This window comes from Athalia rosae, chromosome 2 (genome assembly GCF_917208135.1).
Source record: "Athalia rosae chromosome 2, iyAthRosa1.1, whole genome shotgun sequence".
Taxonomy (NCBI): Eukaryota; Metazoa; Arthropoda; class Insecta; order Hymenoptera; family Athaliidae; genus Athalia; species Athalia rosae.
The window spans coordinates 2,367,026-2,385,293 of NC_064027.1; the positions used below are offsets into that span (position 1 = coordinate 2,367,026).

At 42.7% G+C, this 18,268-nt stretch overlaps 2 protein-coding genes across 3 annotated transcripts; both read right to left on the minus strand.

Annotated features, from left to right (window-relative positions):
- Positions 1 to 1,496: 1,496 nt before the first annotated feature.
- On the minus strand, positions 1,497 to 3,502 carry LOC105691654. Its single transcript, XM_012410286.3, has 5 exons — positions 3,289 to 3,502; positions 2,760 to 3,183; positions 2,507 to 2,677; positions 2,223 to 2,428; positions 1,497 to 2,142 (listed from the first exon to the last, which is right to left on the minus strand). The coding sequence occupies exons 1-5, from the start codon at positions 3,362 to 3,364 to the stop codon at positions 1,610 to 1,612; spliced, it is 1,410 nt and encodes a 469-aa protein (XP_012265709.2). The 5' UTR covers positions 3,365 to 3,502; the 3' UTR covers positions 1,497 to 1,609.
- Positions 3,503 to 4,946: 1,444 nt separating this feature from the next.
- Positions 4,947 to 17,958, minus strand: LOC105691709 (protein cappuccino). 2 transcript variants are annotated; one of them, XM_048650458.1, is made up of 10 exons: positions 16,078 to 17,958; positions 14,959 to 15,460; positions 12,829 to 13,017; positions 8,756 to 8,922; positions 7,205 to 8,678; positions 6,952 to 7,070; positions 6,557 to 6,841; positions 5,942 to 6,479; positions 5,619 to 5,872; positions 4,947 to 5,536 (listed from the first exon to the last, which is right to left on the minus strand). In XM_048650458.1, exons 1-10 carry the CDS (start codon positions 16,495 to 16,497, stop codon positions 5,387 to 5,389), a joined length of 4,098 nt encoding a protein of 1,365 aa, XP_048506415.1. In that variant the 5' UTR covers positions 16,498 to 17,958; the 3' UTR covers positions 4,947 to 5,386. The 2 variants fall into 2 exon arrangements, with proteins under 2 accessions (XP_048506415.1, XP_048506416.1); XM_048650459.1 differs by lacking the exons at positions 12,829 to 13,017; positions 14,959 to 15,460; positions 16,078 to 17,958 and adding an exon at positions 10,082 to 12,046.
- Positions 17,959 to 18,268: the final 310 nt, after the last annotated feature.

Below are 18,268 nucleotides of genomic sequence, written 5' to 3' on the forward strand. Positions count from 1 at the left end.
TGTATAGGTATACACCGCAAATAATAACATATTTGAAAAGGATAGTAAATTTTTTTCAGCAGTTCGATCAACTTGGAAGATTTTTTTTTCACTGAAAATAGCGATCGCTGCCTTACGGCTGATCAGTTTTCTATAACTTCTTATAAAAATTGTGAGATAAAATTATGCATTGGACAGAGGAGAGTTGTAAGACAAACTGGAAAGTTGTGATTACTTGATTGACATTCATTAACAACGTCAAAGCAAGTTTGCTCCATACATAAATGCAACGCAACACCTGTTGCCAAGAAAGCTGCGTTGAAAAACTTATCAAGTTTTTCACTTCTTTCTTTCGTAAGTTGTAGAATGAGGTTCGACAACTTTCGTCGTTTCTCTTGACAATTATTCAGAGTCCTAAAATATGTAGATCATATTCTTCTCATTCCTTTTGTATAGAACATGAGAGAATTGTTTACCGATTACATAAATTTTCGTTTGCTCGTCCAGTTTGTGCTCTATGGACATTTGGAGAGACGCTTTCCTGCGACCAATGTGGCCGGGAGTGCGTCAACAGTTGCGGAACGCGACAATTCAGGGCTTGCTGCTTCAATAATCTGAAGAAAAGGGTGCCGGATGTTGGATTAAAGCTCTGGGTAGGCCCACCCAGACACACGAGTCATCTACATCTTGTTTATGACGCATAAATGAAAGCTTTTTTATTTATGCTCTGACCTGGAATAGTCTTGGGTCAAGTCGTCACAACGAAAGCACGACCTAAAGTTATTATTTCTTTGATTAATTATCAGTCTTATGCGATTTGTCCATGTAATGTTTGATAAATGTTCGACGTAACAATGCTCCGACTAATAATTAAGGCACTCATGATTCCGTATATTAAAACGCCTACATTTATTTGCATGAACCAGCCACGAACGAAAAAAATTTACCTGTTGTTACAAAAGGCAGAATAAAAAAAAAATGTAATAATCAAATATTGCCCTGTTAATCTTCGTGCGATTACTGAGGAATTCTATTGGGATAATTCAATCCGTGCTTTGCCGCAAAGATCGAAATTATGTTGCTAATGGCCAAGTGGCGTACATATCATTTGCTAGAATCTCTTGATCATCGATAAGCATGCAATAAAGTTAACGATGGTGCAAATTCATGCGACTTAAGGAATTTTTTTACTCAAAAAAATAGCAAACAACTGTTACGGATTCCTTGTGTCTGCGGTCCAAATTGCGGCATTTCTCGGTATTCGAATTAGTTATAGATATTGACGAATTTTGAAATGATCGATGAAACCGAAATTATATTCTGCATTGGTTGTGATACGCAACGTAAAAACGTGGCTGCTTACTACATGATCTTGATCAAATTAATTAATACATATATTCAATCATTTCTTTCTGGAAATAAAAAATGAAAACATCGACTGCGGGCTGTGTTGGCTGGCAGCTTTCAGTGCGATCCTAAAATGTAAATCTGAGCAGGACTATTGAATGAGTATGATATTTTCATTTGAAAATATATAAATTATATTTATTTTTCACAATAAAGATCTTCCGAGTCAACTTGTCAAATATACATAAATTATTGTACTGATTGCCTGGCATTACTTGAATTGCTATGATACACGATTCTCAATTTCCATTTGGGCTTTCATTAATAAAGTTTTTCTCAGTTTTTCGTTGCGAGGGTGACATTTTTCCAATTTTGTGAGAAATTTTTTGAGTGCTTTCTTGAGCATTTCCCACTGTAATCTATCCAATCCTGGACAAGAATCTCTATCCACAATCGTTTGCAGTTCACCAGGTGTATCAAATCTCAGATAGTGAATTGGTTTCGTTTTTTTGTTGCTCTTCGCACTAGCACTTTCTACTTCATCGACATCGGGCTCAAATTTCTCTGAGTTTGACTCAGAATATTTTCTCTTGTTTCCCTTAACCTGCAATGGGACCTCTTGAGCATCTGGTGCTCTTGATTTTTCCATTTTATTTTGAGGGGATTTTGGTACTTTCTCTACGCGAAGTCGTTTCCCGCGATTTTGAGATGTAGTTGTAGAAGTGGACGAGTTTTTGTTCTTGTTCTCCAAGTTTTCTTCAGAATCTGATTTGCGAGTCACTGCTTCACCGAGAAAAGCTTTGCGGTCTATCGATGCTGTAACACAGATGACTGTATCCAATGTGATCCTAAGTAATTTAATGGTAAGGGAAATCTGTCATAGAAATACGACTTACTTCCAAAATCGTCGATAAAAGTTGGGCCATGATATTTATTGATTAATGTTTTTTCTGTGGCATTTTCAAACTCTGTAATGACGTTTTTGTTGGGATTTAAAGAGGGTGACATATTGTTCTCATCAACATATAATTCGGACGTATCATCCATCTCAGCTTTTATCAGGCCAAATATTGTTTCCTTCCCGTCATTTTTTAATGGTATGCTGTAATTGCATACTCATCCAATTATATTATGAAATCAATTATATTACCAACAATGTAACCGACACCTGAGCTCGTACCTCTCTATCCGCTGCTCAATCCATGGTAAGTCAAGCCAACTTTTTAAATTTGTTGGGAGATTATAGCTCGACGGGAGCCATCTTGGACCAACCTGTTTAAACTTGGCAACGTAGTTGGACATGCTGTTGTACCATGTACAACATTTCTTTACCAAATTTCTGGCCAAGAACCTGAAAGACTGTTAGTTATGTCTCTTCCGGCAGCTGTCTTTAATTAGAATCTAGCATAAGGTAATGAAATGTGGAACTTTACCATATTCTGCTTATGACAGCATACGCGATTATAGCAGTAGTCCACGAATGACCCAAAGACATTCTTGCCTTAAAGAACTCTGCCGCACATTTAGCAACCTCCTCAATTCTGCACATGAGTTTGGCAAAGCCTTGTGTTCTAACTAGAACATATTCAATCATTTGTTTTGTCGGAAGGTTCATCATCGAACCTTCAGGCTCCACATAATTTCTCAAGTCTTTGTACTCCTTGAGTAGATCCAATCCCAGGTAGTTGAGAAGTGCTCTATTTACTTTTTCCATGTTTTTTAGACCCTTGTCATGCCTGAATTTACTTTTCATACGATATATCACACGACTCAAAATCGCTGCTTCGATGTGTAGAACATCTTGCGACTCCAAATCTCTGATTATAGACTTTAACGTGGATGCGAAACCTTCTGTGTCTGAAAAATTTCGTAAGTGAAATACATCAATTGAGTCGAAGAATTTTAAGACGTGTTGATAAATATATAGATAGGTTAGGACAGGTTCAAATTCCAGAATCCTACCAATCGCATTTCTGCTAGCGACCCATATATTGTTCGCCGGTCGTTCTAAAGTTTTCTGATTCCATAATGCGTTCATTATTTGATAGTTTGATTCCAGAGCAACAATTTGTGCACCCTACGGTATTTTTCGACTTTGTTTTGCCCCTTTGTTTACTTTCCTTCACTCCATAATCATTTGGGTTTCGTCGTTGACTGACGTCGTTGACTGAACAACTGCGTTTGAGGCGCTCGTTTCATGTTACTGCCGCAGCAGCGCTGTTAACTCTTCGAACTTCGAATCGTCTCCAAAAGTAACTCGTTGCTCATTTAACGATACGTTATCACATCGGATTCTAAAGCTTGTAAGAATACATCGAATCAGTTAGTAGAAGTGTTGGGGAAAGCCTCGACCCAGCACGCACCTCTACGCGGCCTCTGATTGACATTTCCAGCATCATCCGACCCCTATCTATTCTTAATGATCCGACGTGCTTGGCCATATTAACAAGGGTTTGCGCGGCAGCGCCATTACCACGTCGAACTGGGAATCCAAGTAAGTCATTGCTCATTTAACTATCTCTGTTTCCCCGTTATAATGTCGGATTCTAAAACTTTCGAAAAATCATTGAAGAATCCGACCCCATCTGGTTGTAAAACTGCTTGATTGATCGAATTAAGCATGATGATACATTGAATCAGTTAATGGAAGCGTTGGTGCAAGCCTTGAACCAACACGCAACCCTACGCGGCTTCTGATCTTTTTGCCGAGATCTAATAGATCATTTTTATTTCAATATTTCACAAACCCGACCACACAAATTAAATTAAGTTTTTTGCTTCCTTTTAATATTTGTGGTCACTTGGAATGTGTAAAATACGTCTGCCCTGCTCTCCGTACCAGCCGTGGTGCATGGAAGTGAGGTGGACGTTGAGCTCGAAGACTTCGCGTCGAAGAGGATCGCCGATCGCCATGCCGCAAATCCTTTATAAATCTCTCTCCTCTCCTTCCCTTCTGCAAATTTGAATGGAAAAATGCGATTTAAAATTGCATTTCTTCGATTCATATGAGCAGAAATACTCCAAGTCTGACGCTGCTCGCGCGGGTATACAGCGCGCGGACAAGGAATCGCTCATTATGTATTTGCATGATTTCTTTTATGGGTTTATGATTTTTTTTTTAAACTAGCGTCACTTGCCATCTTGCAAGGCGCTTTAAAAATTTGACTTGAGAGATTTTCTTTCAGAAATTTAGAGTGAAATAAAAACCCAAGTTTCGTCGCTGCCGCTCGTATGCGCGCGGACTTGGCGCTTAAAACATGCTTAACTCCGCATATCGCGTTTTGGACCGAAAAGTTGTGATGCATCCCAGAGGGTAAATGCGGAAATGATCCCCTTGGTTGTGACCGGTTGATTTATCGACTATCACATTAACTGCAGTCGGTATGCACCCCTAAGTCCGAAGTGGGTTTGAGGCACAGTTAAAAAAACTTGTCGACGGGTCCAGTGAGAGGGCGTAAGCTCACAAGACCTTGCTACTAAACAATTCTTATCGTATCGTCATAAGGCCGTCATATCTCTTCGGCAGCTGAAACGCAGATTCAATTTGAAAATGACGATGTCCCCACCGGGTTTCCGAATTATCTTCACCGAATTACAGCGCAGGGAATTGAATATTCCGATTCAAATCAAATTGTTATATTTTTCAGTTATTATTTTCATTTTTTATAAAACGCAATTATGTTTAAATCTTCATCTCGTCTAACTCTCATTCAATAAATATATATTTACAATGTGTATGTACAATTCAACATCACCACTTTCTAACAATTATACTTAAGAAACTTACGCGTATATACATTGTCAATAATTTAATCTTTACAATTTTTTATCAATAGCTTGGGGCGGCTCTATCAGTAACAGTTCTCGATTACCTTTCGATAAGGTTTATGTGTTTGTTCTCGTTATTGGCAATTATAGTTTTCGGTAAGATGAAGTCACTTACCTTATATTCTGTTTTTTTTTTTTTTCGTTCACGCGATAATAGAATTTTTATAGTTTTCAAAGTTTCATACAATTACGAATATAATTCTTTGTGTGCTTATAACGCAGCTATTATTTTCTATTTCTTTCCCGTAAGTTTTTGAATCCGTGCTTTCAGTCCAGTTTCTTCTTTTTTCACCTTTTCCACTTGCCGCTTGTTCTCCAACTTCTTTCTCGCTTCCTGTCGCCGTTCCTTCGTCAACCTCTGCTGTTCTTTCTTCCATATGTCCTGCGATTCATAGCATATTTAAAACGATGATAGTCGTGAATGACAATCACTTGCCATGAGCTCTTTTGTCGTCTACGCATACCTTAAAGTCTTTACAAAAAGTGAGCCACAGTATGAAGAAGTCGTGAGGATCGGCCGTGTCCAACGTTGCGCCCTTAGGGACGTATTGATAAAATTGCATTACGATTTTAAACTTAGCCCTTGCCTCCTGTAAGCTTTCTCTTTCATTCGCAAGATCTACTCCCGCTCTTCCCAAAAACGCCTCCATCTTCTCTTTGAACGGTCCCGCATCTTTCGTATTCGATTCCGCTACCATTTTGTATTTTGCGTTGCATGCTAAAATTGAATGACTCGATGACCGAGTGAACGAAATCTTCAAGAAATGCAGTATTGTTTTCAACTCACCCTCCAATTCGGTTCCAAGTCTATCCAACTCTTTGGTCAATTCTTCGAAGCTGATTGTCGAAGCGGCCTCGACATCTGCCGGTTCCGGAACGGGCAGAGGCAGAGGTTCATCGGGGTTGTAGTTTTCTTCTTGAGAGAGTCTAGTCCTTGCCACGTAATGGAGTAAGGTAACACCGGGAACTTTTGACTTGACGTCTTTTAATTTACCAAGGATTTCTAATCCAAAACCGTCAGCTTGTCCTCGCATCCGGTTACCCCCATTCATATAGTTTCCAAGGGTCAAAATTAGAGCAATTACTTTTTTCAAGGAGTTAGAATTCCGAAGGTACTCGCAGGTCGACCTTAAGTTTGTCAGTTTCGACGAAACGCTGGAAATCGCGTCCTGGAATTCAGATTGGAACATTAGGCACGCTACTCTCTGCGCAAAGTGTGGAATTCCTGAGAGTTGTTTCAGGAATTTTTCCGGTCTGTCAAGAGGGATTTCCGGATGGGCTGTTTCATGGGCAGAAATTTCTTCCAGTTCACTCGACGTGGCTCTCTGAAAAATAAATTCCGGTTGTAGTCATTCCAGGTCAAAGTTGTAAACGGAAAGAATAATTGCACGCCGTCACTTACAACTTCATAGATTTGCTTCAGAGCTTCTAAATTTACTACGCTGGTATCGAGGGTGTAAACGGCATTTTCTACTTCAGAGAAATCGACATGCAGACTTTTTTCAAGGATCCCGACCATTTTCGATCTCTTACTGTCGAGTATTTTTGCTGGTTGAATTTTCGACGGTTTGTCAGTCTCATCCTTTTTTTTCGTGGGTTTTCTCTCGATGACTTGGCGCGAGAATAGATCAGAGAATTCCGCTATGTTGATAGACTTTTCCTCTTCAATTTCCAACCACAAAGGAAGCTGGGAAAATTTAATTTTGTCAGAAGTGGTAATGAGCAAAATAGTAGGGATGAAAAATCAAGTGATAGAAGCTCATGTTCATGTCACACGTACGCATAGTGGAAAATTACCTGCGGTGGTGAATCGGGACTCCCGGCAGGAATTGGAGTCGGAACTGCTGGGACTAGTATTCGCGTCCAATAAAGCGGTTTCATCGGTACCACAGGGTTCAGGGGTTGTTTTCTTATTGCTGCGAAGGTAATAATTCAATTTATTCGACCCTTTGAATCCTATTCTTGTGGTGAACAGAAGTCGCAATCTTTAAAAAAAATCAAGAAGTGCCTACATAATTGATGGTGTACTCTCGATTACACCAAAACTTACTTGCTCTTGCTGGAGGATTCCATCCACCAGGCGGAGGTGCAGGAAACGGCTTCGGAGAGCTTCCTCCTGGTGGTTCAGGTGGAAAAATTAATCCTCCTGGAGGAGGTGGGGGTGGAGGTCCTCCCATTCCTGGCATCGGAGGAGGTGGCGGAGGAGGTCCTCCTATTCCTGGCATCGGAGGAGGTAGTGGAGGTCCTGCCATTCCCGGCATCGGAGGTGGGGGTGGAGGTCCTGCCATTCCCGGCATCGGAGGTGGGGGTGGAGGTCCTGCCATTCCCGGCATCGGAGGTGGGGGTGGAGGTCCTGCCATTCCTGGCATTGGAGGTGGGGGTGGAGGTCCTGCCATTCCTGTCATCGGAGGAGGTGGGGGAGGTCCTGCTATCTCTGGCATCGGCGGAGGTGGTGGAGGAGGTGGAAGACCGATACCCGGCGATGGTGCGTTCGCTGGTTCCACCTCTTCGATGGGCAAAGGTGGAGGCGGCGGGGGAGGTGGTGGTGCCGTTACTACTGTTTGTTTTTGCATATGATCAGTCACCGGAGGAGGAGGGGGTAAAAACTCATCCATATCAGGCATAGGAGGAGGCGGAGGTGGGGGAGGAACGAACTGTGTTTTTTGACCCTGCGTACTTTTTGCTTTTTCTATCGGATGCGGCGACTCGGCCTCGGGTGTCTTCAGAAGAAGGTTATCAGGTCTCTTATTGTTCGAAGATAACGGCGGTCCAGTGACCATAACGTTCACGGTGTCTACAATGGTGGGTTGTTTTATCGTACCGTCATCAGCTACCTCGATAACGGCCAGTTCCGTTGGGTCAGCGGTTTCGTCGCGGACGTGGAGATTGTTTATTTGTTCGGTTAGCCTGGACAGATCTTCATTCATCTTGATCGGAGAGTCGGTTTGGGGTTGTTTCGAATCGGGATTATTGTCCGTTATCACGATAGTGTCGAATTTCATGGCTAGTAGAGACAAGTCGCCGACGCTCCTTTCGTTTCCCTGGGTCGGATTGACTCCGGAAGTTGTCGTCCCTTCCTCCTTCGGCGACGATGTGCTCACCGGCCCTCCATTTTCTTTGAAGTGGTCGACGGACGCCTCGATTTCCGAAATCGGTGACAACGTCATCGTTGTTGGTAGCGTGTCGTTTTTGGATTCGTCAAACCTCAGGGACGACGACTTTTCCAAGGAATCGTGAAGCGTCGTCGAATCCGTTGGCGGACTAGCCGTGAATCTACCGCTCTCCGCGAAACTCTTCGTCGGCGATAAACGATCCGGTGACGTCTGAGTCGACTGAACTTGAGAGCGCGTCTCGTCGTCATTTATCAGTGCCCGGAGTCTGCTCACCTCGCGGCGAAGAGCCATCAGCTCCTCCTGAAGACGCCGCATGTTCTCGGGAGACCAACTCTCCCGTCGCAGTTTGCCGGGGCTCGTTACGACGGGAAGTGGAGCTTCCAGGTGAGACCACTCGTACATGAGATCTGGCTGGAATAAATCATAGACGAAATTGTCAGCCGTTTTCGATGTCGGAAACGGTATCGAAATCGTTTGTAATCCCTCACCGTAAAGTTCGCGTCCTTCGCCGTGTCGTCCGACAGAGGTTTCAAAACTCCGGCGGCTACCAAGTGCGCACAGATCGTGGAACCCAATTTCTTCTGGTCACCATCCGTCAGTTGTCTTCTGAGGTGATCGGGTAGCCCGGAGACCAGCCAATTCATCAAGTGTTGTCCTATGCACAGTATACCACCGTTTGTTAAATACTCCCAGATAAATAACAGAGTTGATTTCAACGCGTGTTAACTCCGGAGGACTTTAACGAGCTGTGTTTGTTTTGTACGTTTAGTTTTAGACTTTCCGCCTCCACCTTTTAGCAGATTAGATCGATTTCTCTGGTTCTATATAACGTGTGATGTCTGCGCCTATAATATCGCGGATGGATTACAATTCAACATATGTCTGTGAGTCAGAGTTGAGCGCGCCTCTTTCAGATATTTGACGTTTGAAATGTAATAAATTTTCCAGGACAACGCGAAGGAATCGCTTTAGGTCTATTACTCTTGAATCGAATCCTTCAGAATTCAAAACCACACCTAGACAGACTCGCCCCCAGACGCGATGGGTGGAATATTTCAACTTCCGTTATATCGCGACATGCGATATCCACTTTATTGGATTAATATCGAAATATCAAACTGGATCAGCTCTCTTCACTTTCGGTGAAAAGTGTTCTTGAAATAAATGATTTCGCCTCGTCATCGTGATGTTAGGAAGTAGCGCGAATGTGCTGAGCAGCGTTTATCAGTAGAATGAAAATGAAATCGCAATCGAAACGATTTTATAGCTACGGAAGCGTCCCGGAAAACTTGCGAGTTCGAATGGACTTTGGTAGCAATCGAATTCATAGTCATTTAGGACGTCTGCAAAGGAGATCTGGGACAGTTGAACCACGTGACATATTTGACTGTTTCATGTTAACGTCACGTGCCCTTGTCACATGTATACCTATACATTTTCTCTCACATAATATATTATTCTATATCCTATTACAATGCCAGACGTACTTTCGCTAGTGTGCGTTTCGAGTCTATATCTACATTTTGCATACTCGTACAAAACCTAATGTTTTATACTCTCGGTTACATGTATGGGACGTAAATCCATATAAGTGGACGAAGAGTCCCACGGACGCAGAGACGCATTGAAGCGTTTTTAGTCACAGTCGGTTTATCGGCTCGTACACCGCAGGTGGGCACACTGTGTTTGGGTCGGCACTCCGCTATCTCATTTCAAATTCGTTAATTTGATTTTGTGAATCGAAACTTTCATTCCAACATTTTCTACTCTCGGCCGAAACTAGTTATCGGAAAGACTAAAATTTGAGTAAGGACCTTCCTTGCTTCTCATCCCACGCTGTAGAATGTCCTCGGCGACGTTGACGGTGGTGAGGAGTAAAGCGATATTTTTGGTACCGATGTCTTCGACGATCTTGAAGAGCCTGAGTTCAGGTTTTGTTCCGTCTGAGATCACCGGCGTTTCCTCGACCTCCTCATCAGCGCCTTCGATTCTTTCGTAATTTTCAAACGCGAAATTTGTGCATTCGTAGCGCACTTTTTCTCCCAAACCTCCGAGGTTCCAGTTCTGGAGAAATCCAGCCCGACGCCTCCGTATCTGGTCTCGACTCACTCGGACGCAATCCTGGAGCAACGGCGTCAACATTGTCGCCTCTGGCACCGACGTCATGCACATTTTCGTAATGAAATCTGGATCATCTCCTGTTCGCCGATAGTGGAGGATTGTCGTCCCGCTGCCGCACGTCCATCGCGATTTTCTTCAGATCGGAGGGCCACTGATTTCGAAATACAGAATAGTCTTCCTCATTTTGCCTATTTTATCCGCACACGGTGTGTATATCAAATGCGATTGAATATTTGTTTCGGATTATCGGTGCGAAATGATAATTTGATCGATTTAGATTTGTGTATTTTGCTTAGGTATATTCAAACCAGTTTCCGTTTTTTACTCCGTGGATAGTTAGCGGGCGTTTCAACCAGATGATGACGAACGACTGTCTGTGCAAGCGCATTGAATTAGGGAATCGGATCAATCGAGTATCGCAGGAAAGCGAAAAGCCAGAATCCGCACAAGTTCATTGCTCCGAGAGAAGAATAGTACTATAGATCCATGTAGATCGTGGTATTATGAGCTCTATGATATTTTTCAAGGTTACTCGGTTGATTAAACGTTTATCGAAGATTGATATTTCGCGTTATCATTGACGTGAGCCAAAGTATAATATCGCCGAATGCATTGTAATCCGAAACGCAGCCGAGCTGCTATGATTTAAATTCCGGTGAACCGTCGTATTCCTTTGCTCTGCAGCACTGGCGTTACCAAACACACTTCAAATAATTTTCAACACTTCTCAATTGAAATTATTTCACTTCGCCTTATCAGTAATTACCCTAGACTGTGTACCGTACACGCCACTTGTTTGAAAAATCATTTATTTGATTCAACACTTATCGCTCGAGTATTTATTTGCTTATTACTTTTAATTGAACTCGAAGCAAACGAACAACGCGTATATATCTATTTTCCAATACACGATGTACATTTGTCTTTTATCGTACTCCGATTGTATGTATCGAGACGTGATTTTATGGAGCGGCTTATTGAGGCCGCAAAAATCGTGGGCGCGGGACGCCCGACGTAAGAAATTTTCAGACGGATTTATTAGGCCGTCGACTGACTTTGAGCAGAAAATAGTTAACCACGACGACATGTGGTTTGGTACTAAGACACACCCGCTGCTCGGATATGAGAGCTTATCAACTTGTTACCGTTATCAGACTGTGAAGATGTTTTTATTAATCTAGGTAACGTGTTTATAGGGCGCCTCAGACCTGCACGGGTTTCGGAAAGAAATCATTCGAAAAATTCGAGTTATAATTAGTATGTCATCGATGCGGATTAATCATACTGTTCTAAAAACTAGAATAGATACGATTCATGATTTGGTAATCAAATGAAAATTCACAAAGCAAAGCAATCCAAGCTGAGTCCGAAGCACTAGGTTATTGAACCGATATACATGCGAATGCTATGATGAGTGGGAATTGAATGAAGATTTGTGAATCAAATTTTCAGCTTTGAACGACGTCGAAATTCCGTCGCCTCTTGGATTCTTGTCGATAATAAGATCAAACATGTACATTTTTTTGTTTTCATATGTTATCCTCATGTATTTCAATATCAGGGATCTGGAATCACAATCTAAATTGATCTATCTAGAGAATTCATCAAGTTATCGCCAATTTATCACTTCTCAAAGCAGAAAAATTGAGATATCTCGATGGGAAAAAATCGTAGCTCAATTTGACCGACGGATTCGTGTTTCTGGGGTCAAAATACATTAAAAAAGTACCCTATCGTCGATTTTTAAAATACTTTATTTTTGGCCCAAAAATCGAAAAAATCCAAAGGGGTACCCCTTGGAATTTTGTCGATTTTGGGTTGAAAAAAAATATTTCATTTTATATGCTGTTCTTATGTATTTTGATCTCAGGAATTCGAATTCACGAGTTAAATTAGTCTATCTATGAAATTGATCGAGTTATCGCCAATTTATAGCTTTTTGGAGCAGAAAAATTGAGATATCTCGATGGGAAAAATTCGTGGCTCAATTTGGACAACGGATTCGTGTTCCTGAGGTCAAAATACATAAGAAAAGTGCCATACGATCAATTTTAAAAAATAAAAAGTTTTGGCCAAAATTTGAGATTTTTCCAAGGGGTACCCCTTACGATTTTTTCGATTTTGGGACCAAAAATCAACATTTTTTTCAATTGGGATTTCTATGCCATCCTTATGTATTTTGACCTCAGGAACACGAATCTTGAAGCCAAATTGATCTATCTATAAAATTGATCGAGTTATCGCCAATTTTTCACTCTCAGGATCAGAAAAACTAGGATATCTTGATGAGAAAATTTTATAGCTCTATTTGGTCGATGGATTCGTATTTTTGAGGTCAAAATGCGTTAGAAAAGTGTCCTGCAATCAATTTTAAGGATACTTCACTTCTAGTGAGAAACATCAACAATTTTCATTTCTTTTATTCATCTTAACAACTTACCCTCAAATTTTTCGTACAACCGGAAGTCCAGCTTCTCCGGTACAAATCTTCGCTTATTGTTGGCTCGGCCTTCGACGGTGGCTTTGTCGAGGGTGAGACTGGCCACCCGTCGTAGGACGTTACTTTCGGCAGATGGTTGTTCATTGGCACTGTGTCTCCGAATCGTTGGCGTCAATTCACAGGTGGGTCCTAAAACAGGAGTAATCCTTAATGGATTCACCCTCGTTTTTCGTCTGTACCAAACCATGGCTGTATCAGTTAGATAGGATGAAAAACGATCGAAGTAAGTTTCATTCCGATCCTTGAGGATCAAAAAAATGCAACCGCATGGCGACAAAGGATTTATAGTAGGCAATGAACTCTTCTAGTATACGATCGATATTACAGCACTGTATGACTGTTATAGTTTTCGAATTTTCGATCCTCTGCTGTAATACGCGAGGTCGTTAATCGCTAGACGACAAGATACTGAAAGTGAGATTATTTGAGGCACGCGTTCTAGGCGACAAAACTGAACTATAAACCGCCCGATGTGAGCGATGTTTCTATTTGAACATCCACGTAACTCGAGGGCACGACATATTCGGTATTAGGGATCAGGCGACTATAAGTTCCCCCGAAAATCATAACGGAATTTCAGTCATACTTATTGTTAGCGTAAATATAAACCGATGTACGCTTCGTCATGCCAACTCTTCAACGAAATACACGTAATGATCGAAAATAAACACTGGAATTACGTACGTACACGTATCGTCCCAAGTTTCTTTTTTTTTTTTCTTCTCTCTCTATTCCGAATCGCGTTTAAAATTCACCCTGTATTATATTTTATATCACGGGTCATAGTTCACGACGGCAACAAGTGCGGCTGTGTTTATAAATTATGACGAATATTCATCGTCGCGATTGAAATTCCCGAGCTGATTGTGAGCATGAAAATCGTATTCATACGACATACAGTTACTCGATATTCATCGACTATTGACCTGTTGTACGGGAAATTAATCAAAAAAAAATATAATTGTAGAATAATTAATTCGTTCATGAATATATAGGTACATGCATTATTCGGGGTATTTCGAACGAAAACGATCAACGGTGTAAAAATTAAAAGCAATAAATAAATGAATAAATGAATAAACGACCGCGAAGCCTATATAACCGGGTAGTTATTATAGTCCGTATGGAGGTGTTTAATGATGTGCGTCCGAATTTCGTTGATGATATTAATTCCGAAGCGAGAATCACGAGCAATTAGCGATATCGCAGGCATAAAAGTGCGCGGATTTTAATTAGTTGTGTAGCGCGTACGTGTAATGGAAAAGAAGCCGTTGATTCATAACGGGTCGCGGTAACGTAAGTACCTTCCCATGATACATCATTAAAATTTCAGGCCCTCTTTGAAAATCGAGTAACGCCAAAACGAAAATTTTCGATAATTAAAAACCGCTACGCGGTGGGACGAGGAGGCGAGCTTGATTGCATGGTGCGATATGTAATGAGAATTAACGAGTGAAAAATTATTATTGGCGAACGCCGATGCAAGTTTATCCGGTGGAAGATGAATGAATAATCCTGCAGAGGAAATATTATGCCCACAACGAGCATCGAATCGTTAGAGTTTAGAGTTTTAGACCGTTATGACCGCGACCACTCGCCTCGGTAGAGCCTACGGGCTCGTTCCAACCTGACCATCGCACGATTATGGTACACGTAGAAAGGTCTCCTCCGTTCAGCGTGGGCCCGTAATCGGCAACCTCTTCTTTTTTTATTCCGTAATATTATTTTCGGTACCTTGTATCTTATTTCGCTATTGAAAACGAGGAATGAAAATTACGTGCGGAAGCTGAAACGTAACCGTTGACAAGATCGTTAAAAATTAATCGAATAACCATTTGCAAAATATATGTATGTATAATATACACGTGCGAAATTTGATATTATAATCAGATGCTCAGGTGTATAGCTAATTTATACGGTTTTTCGACGACCGCGACTCACATCACGTTCGTCACTCGATGCGTTGGTGAAAAATAATCAATCTCAACATTCGTCCGATTTATTGGTAGAGTTTTAGTTTTTTCAAAACATATGTATATCGTTGTGCGGTAAATGTGCAAACGTACGTACCTCCGATCCGCGTCGACGCCGGATTGAGTTCGATTTTTTTGTGCCTCGTTACGGTGAATTGGGTCCTTCGATCGTCTTTCGGATCCTCGGGAGCGATCGGATGCGCGTCCCTGACGGGGGGCAGAGATCCGGATTCGGCGACCATACCGCCAGGATCTGTGAAGACGCTGTCGCTCGAGGATTCCTGACTCGGCGGAGTCGGAGCATCGGGGGTAACCAAGTTCTTGTTGGCTCGATGCCACGAGTCCGTGACCAGAAGAGGGGGCCCCTCGTCCCCGATAGACGTGGGTGGGGGTATCGCCGGTGCGATGTTCGACGGTCCCAAAGGGTCCGGAAGGAGAGCGGGGGCCGGGGATTCCCGCGGCGCGGGTGGGGGACCAGGATCGGATCCCGTCTGGGCCTGGACCTGGACTTCGGGGTGCGCGGTTTCCCTCCTCTCTTCATCGACGACTTCGTTCGCCTTGGGGCTGCAGTCGTGGAACTCGGGCTTTTCCGGCGAAGCCTGGAGGGCAACGATAATAGGAATGAGAAAAAATTGGGGGTGGAGAACGTAGAGCGGAGCGTGAAAATCGGATGATGAATGACGGACCGTTCTTTTCTTTTTCTCCATCTTTTTGGGACTCGGGCCGAGCATCTGGCTAACAGAGAAGCTCGTAAATTAAGTTGGCTCGCAGACGTTTACGTGTGCGAGGAGAGCGAAGGTAATGCCGTGTGGATGTCTAGCGATGAAAGAAATCTGGTCTTGAATACTGTAATAGTATGCGAAAGCGTTGGATTCCTTTTTTTTTTTTTTTTTTTTTTTCGCGGTGTTGTAAATTGGCCAATAACACGAACAGGCAGAACACGCGAAAGGTAGAATCTGGCAGGTGGTGGTTAACGGAAGTTATCGACGTCCGATTGTTTGTTTTCATTTTGATTCTATGATAATACATTTTCGACTCGTAGTATTTTTTTTCGACTTCAGAATTCCTCAGAGGATTCGAACAAGGAGGAATGTGAGGGTTGATTCCAAAATCTTGGAAAAATGTCCAGGTGTACGAGAGAACATCTTGGGGAACAGGTAGGAAAAAAATTCCAAGAATACGATCAGAAAACGGGGATAAAAACTGCAGGACTTACTTTAGGCGCGGCGTGTTTCTTGGCAGGTGTTTGAACTTTTTCGAAGGCGACCTTGCAGACGGGAGGGCGGTCCAGTTCATCGAGACTCTTGGATAATTTAGAGGTGGCGGTATTAGATTTCCGCTGATCGGCGTCGATTTCGGAGTCGACGGAGCGATTTTTTTTGTTCTTTCTTTTCCCATCGCTCTGGAGGTTCCCCATTTCGGGGGTTGAGGCTACGCCTACGCCCCGATCACCCGCGGCAGCATCCCCAGCATAGATAACGGCTCTGATAGAGTTTATCCAAAGCCTTGCAATTTCTCTCAACTTCGGTCTAGGAGGGCGCGACTCCTCGACGGCGTTTGCGCATTGCTGTTGCTTTTGCTGTTCCGAATCCGCCGCACCGACGCCGTTCGGCTTCGACGTTCCTTCCTTGTACATGACGGTGATCGATAACGGAAACTCGTACGACGAACCACCCGCCTCACAAATGCATTCGCGTGTACGACTATATTATTTTCCACATCACACACACGAGCGACGTTTTATTCACCTGCGACGCCCGGCGTCGGCGTAGTCCTGCATCCCGCAGCTGTTTTTGACAGTTTAGTTTATTTCTACGTCGCGTACCTGCGTCGAACGATCTCTACCAAGATTTTTTTCATCGTCGGCCCCCTCAGCGTTTTACCAACAATTTTTATTCTCCGCGATACTGCTACACACTTCGGGTACACGCTGCCTCCTGGTCGTCGTCTTATATTTATGCGGTATTCGCTCTCGAGATCGAGGCGTCATCGATTAATTTAATAATTATAATATAACGTGAACCGAATGAGGCAACGTGATCGTCCAGTGATAATGTGCTTCTAACCGCGAAGTTATCGACAAAACAGATCAAATCTTAAGCACCACAATGAGGAGGTTTTCGCGATGAACTCATTTTGTGTTATTCGTTTGATGGATTTCCATTCATCCCACCGCTTTTGCGACTGTTAAACGCGAAACACAATTCACAGAACGGAAGTTACAAACGACCTGAACAAATTAGAATAATTACAAGTCTCAAGTCGGACACAATCGACGTCTGAGGTACGATGGAAAACAATTAGGCTTTACGCAGCTATTAGCCGAGTGTTTACTATAACGACGAGAGATAGAAACTGACAATATAAACCACAGCCGATGAACTGGTCGGTGTTATAAACTGGATGAAGATAAACCTTGACGATATATTTCCTCGAAAGTACAGAATGTTACGTAAACTTTCTCTATCGCAATTCGAATTATCCCACGCTTGTAGCGAGATAACCACCGCGCACGCTGCGCGAATTCAGAAACTGACGTCGTGCGCGCGGGTCTTTTCCAAAATTTGAAACTACGCGCTTATATGACTAAAACACGAACGCGGCGTTCGCGCGGGGCGATCGTTTTCTTTTTTTTTTTTTTTTTTCTTTAAATTCAAAAGGAAAACGTTTCGCGGTTCGCCGCGTCCCCCGCGGCCCTGGTTGACTTTCTCGCTACGATGCGTCCCACCGGTGACCGCTGTTGGAGGTCCGTTGACCCAGGTATAAGGTTTTATATACCTATATACCATCTACTGTATTATCCTTTATTCTATATACCAGTCGGATCTAACCGCACTGCGCGGCTACCCTGACAACGAAGGGTCGAAAAGCCTCTCGCAATCGTTTCCGCCCGATGCAGTTCTACAGATTCGACGTTCCCAAAAAAGCCGTAACGGGAACATCGCGAATCGGACATACGTTTGTTCGTGAACACAAAATTTTGTAATCGTGCAAGTAATAAAAATTCATATATATATAGGCTGATGTATTGTAAGAACTTGCACTTTATGTTCGTGTATACAGTAGACGATATAATCAGCGCGCTTGTTCGAACGGAACTGCGAAATGAGTTGCAGCTAGGCTAGCGATCGAGCAGCAGCGCATAGTGGGGAAAACTGTATGTGTAGCAATAGAAATATAGGTGGGTACATAAGTTATAAACCGTTTTATAACCGAAGAACCGACGCCGGCGTCGGGACGCGTGCAGGTATATACGGTAGATCCATAGGTGTGTACAACAAAGTCCATCGTTTTTATGAACAAAAGTTTTCCCCTTGCTGCATGCGCATGCCCAAACGCATTGGGCGGGTTTTAATTAAATTGTGGGAATCTCGTGCGCCATCATTTTCATTGTATTATACTATACT